The sequence below is a fragment of the Ambystoma mexicanum genome, chromosome 4q, assembly GCF_040938575.1.
Source record: "Ambystoma mexicanum isolate Mex_15411 chromosome 4q, UKY_AmexF1_1, whole genome shotgun sequence".
In the NCBI taxonomy this organism is placed as follows: Eukaryota; Metazoa; Chordata; class Amphibia; order Caudata; family Ambystomatidae; genus Ambystoma; species Ambystoma mexicanum.
Window position 1 is genome coordinate 861,713,808 of NC_090928.1, and position 17,578 is coordinate 861,731,385.

General features: G+C 43.5%; 1 protein-coding gene across 1 annotated transcript in view; it reads right to left on the bottom strand.

Annotated features, from left to right (window-relative positions):
* Positions 1–17,578, bottom strand: part of TTC7A (tetratricopeptide repeat domain 7A) — a 2,220,458-nt gene that overhangs the window by 1,650,936 nt on the left and 551,944 nt on the right. The window contains exon 8 of the mRNA XM_069608425.1: positions 16,549–16,612. Within this exon, the coding sequence (XP_069464526.1) occupies positions 16,549–16,612 (64 nt within the window). The remainder of the gene's footprint in view (positions 1–16,548; positions 16,613–17,578) is intronic.

Here is a 17,578-nt window from a genome sequence, read left to right on the forward strand (position 1 = left end):
GTTGCTGGTGGTACTCTCGTTCAGGTTGGAATTGCCATTGCATTTCGGTGCTGGACTGCCCCTGGGCAGGACAAAGACTGATATGCAAATGGATATTTCCCATCTGTGAAAGCCACAGTGAGTAAAAGCAGTGGCTGCGAACTCTCAAGTGGTTAATAACCACTGAACAGCTTATCAAGTCTGTTCTTTCGAGAGAGGGGCGCCTGCTACCTTTGCAAAACTATTTTTCAAGGAGCCTGGGATTGGTAACCCTAGGTCTCCTGGGGGCAACCAGACGTGGTCTCCCTCTCACTGTGCTTAGAGAGGCATCAGCTTCACCTCACTGATGATCCCCAACAAGGGTGAAACACGTGTATGGGGTTGCTGGTGGTACTCTCGTTCAGGTTGGAATTGCCATTGCATTTCGGTGCTGGACTGCCCCTGGGCAGGACAAAGACTGATATGCAAATGGATATTTCCCATCTGTGAAAGGCACAGTGAGTAAAAGCAGTGGCTGCGAACTCTCAAGTGGTTAATAACCACTGAACAGGTTATCAGGCCTTGTTCTGTCGAGAGAGGGGCGCCCGCTACCTTTGCAAACTAAATTTCAAGGAACCTGGGATTGGTAACCCTAGGTCTCCTGGGGGCAACCAGACGTGGTCTCCCTCTCACTGTGCTTAGAGAGGCATCAGCTTCACCTCACTGATGATCCCCAACAAGGGTGAAACACGTGTAAGGGGTTGCTGGTGGTACTCTCGTTCAGGTTGGAATTGCCATTGCATTTCGGTGCTGGACTGCCCCTGGGCAGGACAAAGACTGATATGCAAATGGATATTTCCCATCTGTGAAAGGCACAGTGAGTAAAAGCAGTGGCTGCGAACTCTCAAGTGGTTAATAACCACTGAAAAGGTTATCAGGCCTTGTTCTGTCAAGAGAGGGGCGCCCGCTACCTTTGCAAACTAAATTTCAAGGAACCTGGGATTGGTAACACTAGGTCTCCTGGGGGCAACCAGACGTGGTCTCCCTCTCACTGTGCTTAGAGAGGCATCAGCTTCACCTCACTGATGATCCCCAACAAGGGTGAATTACGTGTATGGGGTTGCTAGTGGTACTCTCGTTCAGGTTGGAATTGCCATTGCATTTCGGTGCTGGACTGCCCCTGGGCAGGACAAAGACTGATATGCAAATGGATATTTCCCATCTGTGAAAGGCACAGTGAGTAAAAGCAGTGGCTGCGAACTCTCAAGTGGTTAATAACCACTGAACAGGTTATCAGGCCTTGTTCTGTCGAGAGAGGGGCGCCCGCTACCTTTGCAAACTAAATTTCAAGGAACCTGGGATTGGTAACCCTAGGTCTCCTGGGGGCAACCAGACGTGGTCTCCCTCTCACTGTGCTTAGAGAGGCATCAGCTTCACCTCACTGATGATCCCCAACAAGGGTGAAACACGTGTATGGGGTTGCTGGTGGTACTCTCGTTCAGGTTGGAATTGCCATTGCATTTCGGTGCTTGACTGCCCCTGGGCAGGACAAAGACTGATATGCAAATGGATATTTCCCATCTGTGAAAGGCACAGTGAGTAAAAGCAGTGGCTGCGAACTCTCAAGTGGTTAATAACCACTGAACAGGTTATCAGGCCTGTTCTGTCGAGAGAGGGGCGCCCGCTACCTTTGCAAACTAGTATTACGACTTGCCTTGCTTAACCCTTTAGCTCTGTTGACTTCTGCCTTATTATCGGTGTTGCCGCTTGAATATTACTCTGGTTGCGGACTTCCAGTCCTGCACGAATTACGCAGGAGTTAGAGAAGACTCCCACAGGTTCTCTGTCTGTCTTTCACAGACTTCTAACATTAACACAGAGAATGCACGCAACGAGGGATCTCTGTTCTCAAGTACTTCACTGCTTCCGGTGTGAGGACGCGAACGCGCGCAACAAGGGGTCTTGTTTTCCAGTACTATTCTGCTGACGGTGTGAGGACACAAACGCCCGCAATGAGGGATCTTTGTTTTCTAGTACTTTTCTGCTGACGGTGTGTGGACGCGAATGCGCGCAATGAGGGATCTTCGTTATTAAGTGCTTCACTGCTGCTTGTGTTGAGGATGCGACCGCGCACACCTAGGGATTTCCTTGTTGGTTATTTTTCTCTTTTGTTTACGACTTTTGGAACACCTCTCTCTTCAAGACACTGTTTGGCCTGGTGTTTGACTTCTGGTATCCTTACCATTCGAGGCAGACAGCATTCCTTCAATGGATTTCGCTTGGTAACATTAAGCCTTATTATTTTCATGTAGCACGCAAAGCTACAGGTTAGTGTTTCATTCTTGTGTTATTCCTTGTCTACCCTATTCAGGCTTTGCTGACACCTGATTAGCTGTCAGACCGTCGGAGATAGGGAAGCTTGTTGCCCATCCAGTAAAGGTTCGATAGCACCCCTTTGCCTATATTCTTGCCCTCTTGGTAGGTATTTTACTAACGGTGCCTTTTCCTCCTTGCAGCTTGGCATCTCGTGGGATCCATCTTCCAACTAATTGGTCCTTCTGTATGTATTTTTAACATCCAGAGGGTCACATTGGAGGGTAGAAATAGTTTCTTCACTACGTGGCAAGATTCATGTTAAAGGATTCTGTAATTATGACAGTAAGGTAGTCAGGTCCCTCAAGTACTCCTGCCATACAATGGGGTTATTTGCATGTAAGCATCTGCAAGCATTTACACAATCCCTTCTTGCTTCTTGCATTGGTGCCTTGCTGTAGCAAGCATAATGGCAAAATAATAAACGTGCAGACAGTATGTATATGTCACTTTCCTCTAACTGATAGAGCTGTATACCGGTGTTCCTCCTGTAGTTGGGTGTGTGAGTGTCCTAAGTGTGCAGATGGCACATGTGCTTCATGTCTAATGTAGCTATGTGTTGTGATGTCTCTAACGAGTTGAGGCATGGCTTCTCGGTGCTTTAGTCGATTCTGTCCATGTAGCTGTCTCCAGCTCCTTCTTGTGTATCTTCGTCCACTGAGAGTACAGATCGTACTGCTTCAGGGTCATAGGGCCTGCTCAGAGGGTACCTTTCAGGGTAGTTGTCCATCATAGGAGCAGTGGGAATTGATGTGAGCTCATATGATCGCCGGCCATATTGTCTCTGGTGCTTCTTCCAGTTGGCGGGTCTATCGGGATGGAAGGCATATTTGGACCTTCACTCTTCAAAGTTCCAATAAGGAAGTCATCATTGAACAACCTGTGGACCATCCGACAGAAGACCACTTAACTGTGTGTCATTTGCAACAAGTACCTCAAGAATACCAAGAGTTCCAGGACGTGTTTTCCGGGAGCATAGACAAGATGTCACCTCCACACAGACCTGAAGATGGTGCCCAATGCTGTCATCTTGTCCATGCTAGAAAATCAAGCCTTGAAGGAGTATCTTCATAGAGAGGTCAATCTCCATAATGGTTTCATCAGAAAATCTAAATCACCTGCTGCAGCATCTTTGTTCTTAGTTCCGAAAATAGAAACTTCTGAACTCCGGCCAAGTCTGGATTATCTTGGCTTGAAGCAAGTGACCCTTAAGGACAAGAATCCATTGCCTCTCATTGCAGACATCATAAAGGCTTCAAGGGGTGCAGTGGTCTTCTCTAAATTGGACCTACGAGGTGCGTACCATTTACTCTGCATCAGACCGGGCGTCGAGTGGAAAATGGCTTTTTGGACACCATTAGAGCACTTTGGTTTAATGAATGCCCCAGCCGTTTTTCAAAGGTTCATGGACCGCATCTTTTCAGATATCTTATTCCAGCTCGTAATAATCTATCTGGACGACACATTTTGACCAGATTACGTGAAAACCTGAAAAAAAAAAATGTCAGTTACATCTGAACTCATTTTGCTATTTTGGCTATGTCATGTATGGATCCAAGAAATGTTTCTGCTTTCCTTGATTGACCTTACTCATTTATATGTTACACATATCCAGCAATTCCTTGGTTTGTCAAACCTCTACAGGAAGTTCATCCCATGGTTCCCAGATACTGGGATGTTACTTTTCAGTGGACTACTTTGTTAGAGAAAGAATTTCTTAAATTAAAGAAATTATTTACTCAAGCTTCCATCTTGTGCCAACCAGAGTTTTCTAAAGTCATTTAAAGTCATTTATTGTAGAGACTGAGGCCTCTGAGGCAGCTCTGAGAGCCGTCCTGAAACAAAAACAATCCAATGGTGAAGAACATCCTATTTCTTATTTATCCAGAACTCTCAGTGAGAGTAAACAGCAATATTCATTTCTGGCAAGAAAAAAGAGCACTTAGCTATCTGCCAAGCCTGTCTAGAGTGGCAACATCTTCTAATTGGAACTGTATTTCCCATTATAATTCAAATTGATCATGGTAACTTGCAGGCTCTCCAAACTCTGGAGTGCAGAACAGCTGACAGACCCATTGGGCATTCTTTTTTGCTCAGCAGAACTTAATCCTTACCTATATTCCAGAAAGCCAAAATCAAATCTCTGATGCCCCGTCTCGGAGGAACATGTACGTGGAAACAGCGGAGATACCTGACAGTACCATTCTGCAGGAAAAAGTGTTCCACTTCTACATAAATTACTTTCAAACTAAAAGGAAACTAAAACTTCACAATTTTCTGTGATTTACTATCAGCCAATCCTTGGAATCTGAAACACAAACAAGGTTTTCTTTTTAGAAGTCTTGCTTGTTATTGCCATCAAAAAGAATTAAAGACCTAGCCATGTTCCTTTGCCGTAATTCTCTGCTGGCAGGCCATAAAGGTGTGACTGCTACGTTGGATAATCTCCAAAGAAACCTCTGGTGGCCTAAAATGGAGCGTGCTGTTCAACAACATATCCATTTGTGCACAGACCAAAAACTTTTTCTTTTGCACCAACCTATTCCATCAACGAAACCTTGGGAGAAAATCACCAGAGATGTTCCCCCTACTAGGGGATGTACTGCTATCATGGCCACAATAGATTATTTTTTCTAGAATTTCCATCCGCCCTCTAAATGCCAAAGGTTTTCTTCATGGATATATTCAGTTTACATGGATTACCTACCACAATTATCTTGGGTCGAGCAAGCCAATAAGTATAACAATTATGGTTAAATCTCTGTTGTGTTGTTGGGATCAAGAGTGCTCTCTCATCAGGTTACCACTCTCAATCCAATGGAATCACTGAAAGGGTCAATTAAACCCTTGAGCAATTTCAGTGTTGTTATACCACTCAAGTTCAGGACGATTGGGTCACTTTAATTCCTGTTGCAGAATTTGCATATAACAACATGTTTCATACTTCCCTAAAACAAAGCCCTTTTTTTCTGAATGTATGGCTACCATTCAACAGTGTTACCAACTGTGTCCTTGGAATCCAGTCTGATTCCTTTGATGGATCAGTTAATAACTGATGTACACACAGGCGAAATAGTAGTGGTTGCGTCCCACGAAGCTGCTCATAACGCTACAAAGAAATATGCTGATCGTAGAAGAACAGCTGCACCACTCTACACTGTTGATGATCTTGTTTGGCTTTCTTCCAAATATCTGCCTAGACACTTATGTCCACCTAAACTAGCTCCTCGCTATTTTGGACCATTTAAGATCACACATAAGATCAACACAATGGCCTTTCATCTCAAGCTACCTCCATCATGGAAACAGATCCATTCTGTCTTTAACATTTCTTTGTTGAAACCCTCCGTAACTTCCTCGACTCAAACTAAACAACCGCATGCTCCTATTCTTGTGGCTAATATGAGATTTCTCGGATATGTGATTCCTGGTACCGACTGGGTCGCCTTCCGTATCTTATTGACTGGAAAGGATATTCGGCCATTGATCTCTCTTGGGAATCTAGTCATAATGTTCATGCCCTTTATCTACTGAGACATTTTAATTTCCTGCATTCTGGTAAACCAGGAGGGGTGGGGTTTAGGAGGAGGCTTACTGTCACGATTCCCTACACTTACCAGTGGTCCCTCTGGCACTGTTGGAGGCTCCCTGTGAGTCCAGCGCTCCTCCGTGTTTCTGCCCCTCGAAGATGGCAGCTTTGCTCTATCCTCCAGTCACTTTTTCACCTCTTCCAATATGGCAGCAGGCACGTTGGATCCAACGCTCCCATGGCATTTCCGCTTCCCATCCAGTTCCCTACTTCTAGCATCAGAACTAGTCTAACAGTGCATCTCAATGCTAAGGTTGGTGTCATTAGCTCAGCACTCTTCTGTTTTTCCTCTGCTTGTGATTCCTGACTTGCATTTTCCCTTCCTGGTATCCTCCTCCCCCCATTTCCTTGTCAGCCTACTTCAGCCTTTGGTGGACCTTCTGTTCCATGTTGGATGACCAGTATTTTGTGTTCCTCCGGTCCTTTGCCTCTGCCACGGCTGCTCTCCGTGGGATCCACCTCAGGGTTTTTCGCCCTTTTTAGGGGATTCTCTCTCTATGACATCTGGTTTGGATACATTCTACAGGAAGGGTGGCGTCCTGAGCAGACCGTCCGTTTCTACATGACACTCGAACATGAGTTAAAAGACGGACCAATTCCTTTCCATCGTCTCCGCTTGAACTTCAGCAGCAGGTGAGCTAAAAACATGACAGGCTGGCCAGCTTTTTTCTCAGTGGGCCTTATATTCTCCATGAAAAGTCTGCTTTTTTCCTTCCACCATGTTCCCAGAAGTAAATAGTAAGCTGTTGGGGGACTACGTGAGGGAAATGGCGTATGTGCCCAACACCTACACCCTCAGCAGTCTCCTATTTCATAATAAGAGAGAGAAGTGACAATGGGTTGGAAACACAGACACTAAACATGCAGGGTGTGCAAGCTCTCTGTGCCTGGCATTGATCAAGTGACCTTTGAAATATGGGTATCACGGATAGCCCAAAGGATATCAAAAGGAACACCGGGAATGCCAGTAGTCCAGGGTGGTACCACTGGCAGCCCCCAAATAATATCCCTGCCAACACTGAAATATGCATCGGCCTTCAGTAGCCATGTGAGTGGTAGCCTGGGGCTTGCTGACATCGGCAGTCTTATCGTTCCTCCACCCTCATGGTTGCTGGGATTTACTAGGTGTAGAGCAACAGTTGTGCAATCGATGAGAGGGGTGTATTATTGTTGGGCAATTCGAAGGGAAGAAAAAGGATAGAAGCATTTAATAAATGTTTTATATTGTGGGTGGTGCCGAATGAAAAAAGAGACATTTTAAGGAGGTGAAAATCACGACAGAGGAGAAATGGAGGGGTTCTGTGTCTCCCACAGACAGTATGTATGCATCCCAGAAATGCAATTGGTTAGGGTGAGATGCTGTTCATTTATACATTTATTATTGCCAATAAAAATTGTTGCATAAAAATAAGAGACCCTTATCCCGAGTGCCACTGCTAACAACATACCTCTCACCAATATGTCGCACCATCATAAATATTACAAATTAACAGTCTGCAAACAACAGTATACTTCTTCACCATGCAGAGCCTGTCGACCTAGAAGATGAATTAACTCTATCCTCACATCTACATTGGATCATTGTAGGATGTAATTAGACTAAAGGGAAGTGGGCCTCTGTGGCCTTTTGACACTAGCAACATCGGTTCTACATTCTTGGCATCCAGGAGAGAACAAAAACAATATCCATGATCCTGCTGTTTTATGCATACACCAAAGATCATCGTATGTTATCGCCTCTGCTGTGGCAAACCTAGCCAATCGTGGCCTCCTGTCCTCAGTTCCCTTCCCCTGCATTTCAACACTCTCAAAATATAGACGCCCTTCCTATTCCAGATCATGAAGATGCATTTTCACCAAGCTAATCTTTACCCAAACAGTGCTAAATAGAACAGGCTGTGCCTTTGCTTCCATCTCTGCAACCAAAGCTGTGACCAACAGACGAAAATCTCTTTGTCCAGATTCCTGTTCACCCCCTTTCCATAAACCACGTGTCTCTTTCTCTAAGCTGCCCACAGTGGCTCTAAGAAGCCAAATGAATAATCTTCAAAGCGCCTGTCTGTATCACCAAAAGAGCTTTCTGTTCGCTCTAATTTCTTCCACTACGTGCTCAATTGAAGTCTGCTTCTCACTTCCCCTTTCTTTCTGTTTGTGGCTCTCTTTCTCCAAAACTGACTTGGGGCACCCTTCTTCATCTTATCCACTCCTCTCTAAGCACCTGTTCTCTATCAGGCCACCTACCCTCAGGAACCTTTAATATTGTCTGACACATCTTAAATGGTGCTGCACATGCACTCACTAAGCCAGACTTAACCCACACCACCCATGATCTGTGCCACCTGACACACGTTCTAGCACGCACTACTTCAGACTCATCTAACATCCTTCTTGTCCATGGCTCCAGCAGCCAGCGACACAGAAACGCAACTACCTTCTGCTTAGCCACATGCCTGCAAATCCCAATGAGGAGCATGCCACTGGCAACCACATGCCTCAATCTCATCCCCACCTCTAAGGAGGCCATTCGCCCAACCCAATAACCAGACAGTCCGCAGAACTGAGATGCCATAACAATGGCCAAGACTGGGATTTACAAATTCTCATATTAGGATACATTTTATCCATAATATCCTTAACATTACTTCATTTGATAGTTAATATTGTCACATTATATTGAGAAATTACATCAGATTGTTTTCTTGCCATTTGCATTTTATGGGTGTGTTACACTACTTCAGGCTGCGACAGACTGTGGCAGTGCATATAATACATGCATATCAGTTTTTAGCAAAGCTGAACCTGCCACACATGCCAAAGCTATATCACAGCAAAATATGCCGAAAAGCGTATATTGGCGATCCCTAAAAACCTATTCATGTTGGACTTATTTGGGAGAATGGGAAATACATGGATTTTGGCTTTCTTAAGTTTGATACAGGTTCGGGAGCATGCAAGTGGTTAGTGTGAAGGCATCATGAAGCAAGACACAGACAACAGATTCAATGCTCACTACAAACTATTTATTAAAGTAAATGTCAGGGTGGTAGAAGGCCCAACTTTCCCTATGCTAAGGTGGGATTTCCAATGAAACTAAGGTATCTTTGAGTCCAAGAGTTCAACTTAAGAATCTTTCTGTGTCAAAAACCTATCCTTGCCCTCACAACTAAAGCTAAACATTGTGTAGTGATGTCAATAATCAAAGTGATAGTGTTCAACATAAAGTTCTGAGCTTCTTCCAGCTCTTAACCTCTTCCTCAGCTCCCCTTCCCAAAGTTCAAAACAGTCCCCCAAAAGTCTTAATTTTGCCTTTCTCCAGTGTAAGGCAATATAGTTCCACACAATCCTCTGGGTTCCCTTCCATAGGTTTCAAGCAACACAGTACAAAATAAACAGGTCAAGAGGCTTTGTCCTCAAGTCAATATAAGTAATTCCTCAAGTCTCAGGGTTCCTTCCCCAAGACGTTAACTCAGCTATTTGTTCCATGGCTTATTTTGAAATTTTTTTGGTTTTAACAATTTAGGACTCACTGGTCTAGGCACAGTTGTCAGACCAAACAGCCCACCCATCACAGGTCGCGCAACCAGAATTCCTGGACTCTGTAGATCACCCAGGTTCTCTGAGCTGGCCCCTGCCTACAGAGTCAGATTCACTTTGTTTCTTTTCACTGGTCGTTTCGTGTTAGGTGCCGCCACCGCATTGCATTTGTTCATACCATTCACTTAGGGTGGTCTTATTTCATGACCCCACCTTCTTGTGATACTCTTTCACACATGCACTATTCTCCTCAGGTTGCTTTCAAATGGGCACTTTCCTTTTTCCTGTTAATCACTATTTGCTTGGCCCATACAGTTTTATCCAATTCAGGATGCAATGTACTTAATTTTGAGTTTTTACTCAGTTCGGTATTTCACTTGCTTTCACGTTTTCTTATATTTCTGTATTCAATATGCATGATTTAAGTTGTTTTCAAGATTTCTTATAGTTAGGTATTCAATATACATGATTTAAGTAGTTTTCAAAGTTTCTCATAGTTTGGTATTCAATATGCACACTTGCAGCTTGATTTCAAGTTTCCCTATAGTTCAGTATTCAATACGCATGATTTAAGCAGCTTTCAAAGTTTCTCATAGATTGGTATTCAATATGCACACTTGCAGCTTGATTTCAAGTTTTCTTATAGTTCAGTATTCAATATGCATAATCTAAGTAGCTTTCGTGCAGCCCGCTAGGAGTGCCTCGGTTTCTTCACTTACCAGATAGCAGGCCAGCCCCTGCAAGCCCTGCTCACACGCCGGATGCTGTCATGCACATGCCGGCAACTTCACTACCTCTGGGCGGATGCAGATGGTGTCCTTTATCCTTGCTGGAAGCTCCAGCTACTTGTTTCCCCAAAATGGAGGCTCCCACACGTGGGATGTTGGGCCAGCATCCTGGATCTTCTCCTCAGGTCTCACCATGGCTGCCTCATCACAGTCCATGTCTCCTATTGGTCCTTCTCACACAGGCCTTCCTGTAACTCCCCATTCTGCTTTCTGTCTCTCAATTTATACACCTGCAACCACTTGACAAGTGGCAGGTGTGCATTCTCAATTGGGCAAGCCTGACCATAATTAGAGGGACATGCCTGCACCTTATAGTACTCTTCGGGCGTCTCCTTCCTTCCAGTACTAGAGTGGTAAAATGGGTGTTTGGTGTTCACTACTCTTAGTTGCCTCTTCCTCATCCCGTTACTGTCAGGGATGAAAGGTGCGAAAATTATGGGAGTTGATTTACAGAAGCCTACAAAGGCTGGGGGGGGTTAGACTGATCTTTAATAGGAACATGGGGTACCATGTCTCTCCTGTGGGTACCCCGCTCCAATCTCCAAGGACCCTCCACGAGGTGATCCTGCCTCCCCAGGATCGGAATCCAAGAGCGATGGCCTTTCCCTGGCCACTTGAGCAGAGGATCCAGGGGGAGTAAGAGCGAGGATACCCTCAGTTCTTACAGATTAGGCATTGATTGTGCATTTTACAGCAGGTAGCAGATATGGTGGTTGGTGGGATATGTGATTCTCCAATTTTTACTTCAGTGATGCATACAACTTTGCATGGTGGTGTGAGGAGAAGGTATTGCAGTAATTGCAGGGATGCTTTTAGCCTGGATTTGGATTAGTAACAGCAGGCCAGGTGATCGATGAGAAGGAGTGTACCTTAAATCAAAGAATAATGCAGCAGACTGTTTTGGTAAGCATGAGAGGCATTCAGTTCATAAATATGTCCAATCTTTATGATCCTCTGTAGAACCATCCACCACTTGGTGCAATACAATTGCCTTTTTTCATGAAAGAATTAACAAGATCATATGACGTAGCAATCATATACACCATGTCACAATCACTCAGATGACAACTTTGCACCCAAGTACTAGATAGGCCTAGCTTAAATTCCCCTCATGTCCTTCACCAGCTTGAATTGCCCTATGTCTAGGCAAGAGACTTGACTACTATATAAAGCCTTAACCCAGCTATCTGCCGAAGCTACCCTTTTACATTTAAGAGCATATAAGGCTGCGCAGCCGCTGCTCTGTGCCTATTGATTACGGGCTTTTATAAATACATTATTCAAAAACGTAGTCATCCCTAATGATCTTAAAGAATCATAAGTCACTTTCCTTCTTGAAAAGCCCCCTCTCAACCAAGAGGAATGCTCTAGTTATCATCCCATAACAATGGTTCCCTTTTTATTTAAGATTCTGGACAAAAGGAAGCATCCCTACGGCTCCAGAGCTTTGTAGAGTACCATCAACTACTGGGAGACCACCAAAAAGGCTTCCACCCATTTGAGGCACTGAGCTTGACCTGATTGATGTCAAAGATGTGCTATCCCACGTTATCATTAGAGGGAACACATGCCTCCTTATGCTTTTGGATTTGTCCACATGCTACTCTGTTCCAATGGATCCTGGAGGCAGTTGCAGTGTCAAATAATGCAGATTCATGTCTTATGTCTTTCTTACTAACAGACACTCGTGGGTTAAGGTTGAGGACTGTGGTCTGTGGTGTCACTCAGGGGTCTTATGTCTCACCTTGTTTTTTAATTGCTACATAAAACCTCTTCACTGATTACTGGCAGGCTTAGGTGTAGTCTTCCAGAATGATGCTGGTAATATTCAGGCTGCGCAATGATTACCAGTCCAACATGATCCAAGTACAAGGATTTTTTCAAACAAGTTGAAAGATGAGAGGCTTATAATTGTCTGGGTTAAAAACCAGACAAGGCTAATGTCCTACTAGTCCCTACCAGACAAACGCTGCACTGCAATAAGCAACTGACAGTTACCTGGAAATCTCAATATCCGATCAACAATCTCCACTGAATATGTAATCTAATACCTTCAATATTTCAAAATACTGCCACATGATTTGTAAATAATACTCTCTGATGCACACATATAACGTCAGTCTCAAGAAAGCTGCACTGACTTCTGGTTAAATCTAGGATTTGTTTAAAGCTTCTTACCCTTACCCACAAAACCGTATATGGAAATTCAACTTCAAAGCACAATTTAAATGGCATACTAGCACTTGCACACACAGAGCTAACTCGCAATATACAGCCCAGAGCCCCCATTTAGAATGAACCTGAGGCTTCGGCAATTCCTGTAAAGTCATGGCTGGTAGACATTGGACTTCCTTACCCTAAAGTATTCAATGTATTAAAATGTGTCTTCATTTATGAAAACAACTATTTTGTTCTGTCTATTTTCTCCTAATTTGATGAGCATAATCTTGATTCCCCCTACCCTATTTATTTTTCTCTGGAAATTGTTTTGTGGAGGTTTATTGCTGAGATACCCACGGGTTAGTAACATCCAGTACCTCAGATGTGTACTGGAGCCATCATTCACAGATGGGTTAATTGGGACATACCCCATGAAAGTGTCTTATAGTAAAGCCTTTCCATGCAGAAATGCAGTGCAGTGTTGAACCCCCTCCTGGATGCTTGGTAGGAAGTTGCACCACTTTGTCCTGAGATAGCAACCACTGTGCCTTTGTGTTCCTGATCCTCACTGCATGCAACACAGACAGGCTGGTTTGGTGTGATGTCACAACCTGCTGAATAGAAGTCCATCCATCACTCTTAAGCAATAGATCGAAGGAGTTGTCAGACATTTCTTTCTTATGCCTGCTTCCAGGATCTACGTGTAATGCTATGCACTGTATTGTAGTGCCATGTAGTGAGATGCATACCAAAGGGGTATGAGGAAAACCCAAACAATGGTTTGAACTCTCCATGAGACACACACAATCATGTGACTGCATAGTCATGGCCCACAGCTGGTCTACCACCTTGTCTGCTACAGTGTCAACTGCACATCATTCTCTTGATACTTCCAGCCTCCTGTAACTACCGCTGTTCAAATACCACAACAGCTCCTCCTTACTTGTCCCATTCCACACAATTGGCAGGGCCATCTCAACAACTACTTAGAGGTGGAGCTGGCCTTGTTACCACATCTGGTAGGTGAAGATGAGAGTTATTCCTGCTTTTACTGAACATAAGCGATGCCGATGATTATGAGGCAACCCTGGAGGCACTCATGTCACATTTTCACCTGATGGTCATCCCAGACTTCCAAAGGACACATATCTGGTATGCACATGTGAACCCAACTGCAGCATTCAATAGATTCAATGGAAAGGTGCAACCACTGGCAAAGTCATTCTAGTTACCAAACGCAGAAGATAATATCCACAAAAGCAGTTATACAATGGTATGGATTGACTCACATCAAGAAGTATGGGATTGATTTCCTGATGTCTACCGGGACACTAGCGCTGTCCCAAGTGGAGGTCTGCTAGGCCTCACACCTGTACTTAGAAAATGGAGTGAGGGAACACAGCCCATAGAAAGTCATGAGGGTGTCTGTGTGGACACTCTGCTCATGCCTGCCTATGGGCGATGCTGTCGGCGGCAACTTAGGGAGGGACGTGTCAATCAACTATACTCCCTTTATCCTGTTTCCTTTCACTGTGTGGGCAGAGACCACACAAAGGACAACTCTTCAAGATGAGGTAAGTTAGAAAAAATATGTGCATGCATGAATATCTGTCTTTCGGAATTGACGTGTTTTGAGTGTGTTTGTGTGTATGTGTGAGTGTGTGTATCAGTGTGGGTGTGCGTTCATGTGTGTCTTCATGGTTGGGGACTTTGCATAGTTTATAATGTGATTGTAAACACATGCATATGCGTGGGGATTGAGAGAAATGCGAGGTTGAATTATGCTGGCAATTTGATTTCTTACAGTGAGAAACGTGTTCATTCCACAAAAGTAATTCTTATTTCTAACTTTTAACTTTTCAGAGTGACAGAGTAGAATTCTAGGTGTTTACTTTAGCTCCTGAAATCTGTCTTTCTTATCTCATAGTTTCAGATTGACTCTCTCCCTAGCAGCAAGTTTCTTAAACTGTTCCATCCTGTACTCCACTTTGCTAGATAACTCCAATTTCAAACACCCCAGTAATAGTAATTTACCGACAAAAATTGATTATTTATCCAACATTTATCATGATACCCCAACTCCCAAAGTAATGGTAATACATTAAATATGATTAGTGTGTTGCTTTTCCTAAATTGGGGGTTATTGAGTGCCAAGAGTCCTCTGGGTGAATGTGTGCTTTGCAAATACACCTGTTATACAATTGCACCTCCAACATTCGTCTGAGTACTAGCATTATTGGGCAAGAGGAGTGTGATCTTACAGTGGAAGTAATTCCATGATTGGGCAAACGCAACATGAGTGTGTTGTTACATTGGCAATATAGGCATTATTGGACACAGCCATTATGAGTGTGTTCTAACATTGGCAAAAGTGGCATACATTAGCCCATCTGGCATGGACATGTCTTCCAACAGTGGTAATACTGTAATTTTTCGGCAGAGCCAACACGAATGTGTTCTTGCAGTGGCAGTACTGGCATTACTGGGAAAATAGGAAAATGTGTGAAACACAAACGACCCCTGTCTCCCATTTCAGAACATGAACAGTTATTCAGACCATAAAGACACCTAAAGATGGTAACGTTATGTGTTTGTATATATAAAAGAAGCTAAAAACAAATATAATATTGTTGAAAATAAAATGAAATAATCAACAAGTATATCTGCTACAAGCAAAAAACATTGTGTCTGTGTATTTTTATGATTTATTTCCAATATGATGGTTTAGATTACCATCTTTAGGTGTCATTATGGTCTGAACAACTGTTAATGTTCTGAAACGGGAGACAGGGGTAGTTTGTGTTTCACACATTTTCCTATATAACGTTTTACTCTATTAAACACAGACCCCTCGGAAACAAAAAACTTTAAGCACGACCTATCACTTTTACCCATTATTGGGCAAAGCCAACATATGTGTGTTATTACAGTGGCAATACTGGCATTATTGGGAAAAGCCAACACAAATGTATTCTTTCGATGGTAGTACTGTCATTATTGCCAAAGCTAACACATGTTGTGTGTTTTAATAGTCACGATACTGGCATTATTAGGCACAGACATCATTCATATTTTCTTACAGTGGCAAAGATGTGATATATTAGAACAGCAAGTATGGACATATCTTCTTACACAATCAATACTTGCATTATTGGACAAAAACGTTGTGAGTGCATTCTTACATTGGCAGTACTGGCATTTATTGGTCCAAGTCAAAAATGTGTTCTTACAATGGAAACACTGGCATTATTGGGCACAGCCAGCATTACAACATGTGTTCCAACAGTGGCAATGATGGCTATATTCAGGGTTAGGTATTCTGAAAATGTATAGTGAATCTTTTTGTACTGTTGGTGTCCCGACATCTCCTGGATTTTGGACATGTCTTCCCTTACAGAAACAATTCCACACTGCTAAGATGTTTTACCTATTTTTTTCACAAAAATTGTACTGCAAAATGAACCAATATAACCCAGTATTTTCGGGAGGAGAAAAACTTTGAACTCCCCCCAGTTGGCTTGTACTTTTTCGCTATGCTCGATTGCTCATGCTCACTACTGGCAAATATTTACGCGCCTTTGTGAAAAATTCGCCAGCAGCACTCTTGCAAAGTCAAACCATGCACTTGCACAGTCCTTGTTCAGTGCACTCTTTGTTTCAGGACTGTCGTAATTGTATACTCGTGCTATATTTTCAATGGTGCCACCATTTGAGACGCACATTGAGCTTTTCTTCCCGCTGAGCTCACCCAAATTGTACTCGATGAGCAGACTGTGTTGCTGCAGTATTTTTTGGAAATGAAGGCTGCTTAAATGCAGAGCATTGTGAAACATGAGAACCGGCACTGCTGTGGAGGACTACATATCAAATGTATCGCTGCGGCCGCTTGGGAAACGAAACCACCATTGGCAAAACACCCTCCTATTTCAGAGACCTAGAGGAGACATCTTAGTATCGAAAGTCAAACAGAAAAACACAGAATAAAACATTCCAACAAAATAAAGGCGTCATTCCGCTTCGTTTAGCACGGAAACATTTTGCAGCATGCACAGGCTAGCTAGAGGACCTGCTCTAAAATTGCGGCATTTTTAACAGGTTTACCAAGATTCCAAGCACGAATTTCGCAGCTATGCAATTTTAGCTTACCATCGATTCGCTGATTAAAAGGAGGAGTAGTGCCTCTTCAATGTTGTCTTGAGGGCAGTACAGGCTGCAATTAAAGAAGAAAAAATAGATGGACAAATTACAGTGTGTCAGGAATTTCCCGTCGCTTCTGGAATGTCAAACACGGGGCCGGTAACTCGACACACCCATGCATGATTGATTTGCTACATAATACTTTGCTTCGGGTCAGGTGCACCCAGGTAATGGCTGCTAAACCCACACCTGAATTAGCGTTTCTTCCATTTCAGGCTTGGCAAGTATATTTTCGCTTCAAACAAAACAAATAGCTAATGCCTAGACAATTAATAAAATGACTTTGAAGTCTTTCATGCTTGGACACATTTGGACCAAAGGCGACATAAACCCTCGTTCGGTTTGGCAGTCAATTATTTTGTGGTTTGGGTATAGTTCAGAGCAGGCCTATTCCACAAATACTGACAGAAAATGGAAGTTATTTTTACCTTGTCCCCTGCGGGTCCAAACCTTTACATTCTTTCCTTTCCAGCAGGTTCTTGCCCACAATTGTACCAAAAGAATGACACGTGAAAACTGTACCTAGAATCCCACTTCACCGGTTGCTACATTCTATGTGGACACAAAGTGTGTAGTATTTTTTACAACAAAGGCAACACATTCACACTAGAACTCATGTTAATTGACTGGAAGCTGTATCGTGAGTGTGGGGCTGGGGCAGACTATTATGGAAGCAGAAACTGAAGATTTCAGTGGCCCCGGCAGTCCTTCAGTCTGTGCTGGACTCATTTATTGACCTGGTGTTTGCAGGGGTGGACTGCCCTATACGGAACTCTGGAGATTTCCCGGTAGGCTTCTGCTCCCTGGGCCTCTTTTGTGTGTTAGCCTATTTTATTTCCAAATGTTCTCTTAGGAAAAGGGTTGGGCTTGCTGAAAATGTGTAATATGGGGCCACTTTGAAAATTATTTCCGTGGCCTCTTTTGGTTCCCAGTCCACCCCTGGGTGTGTGCCATGGTGAAAGGAAAGTTCTTCTCTTCT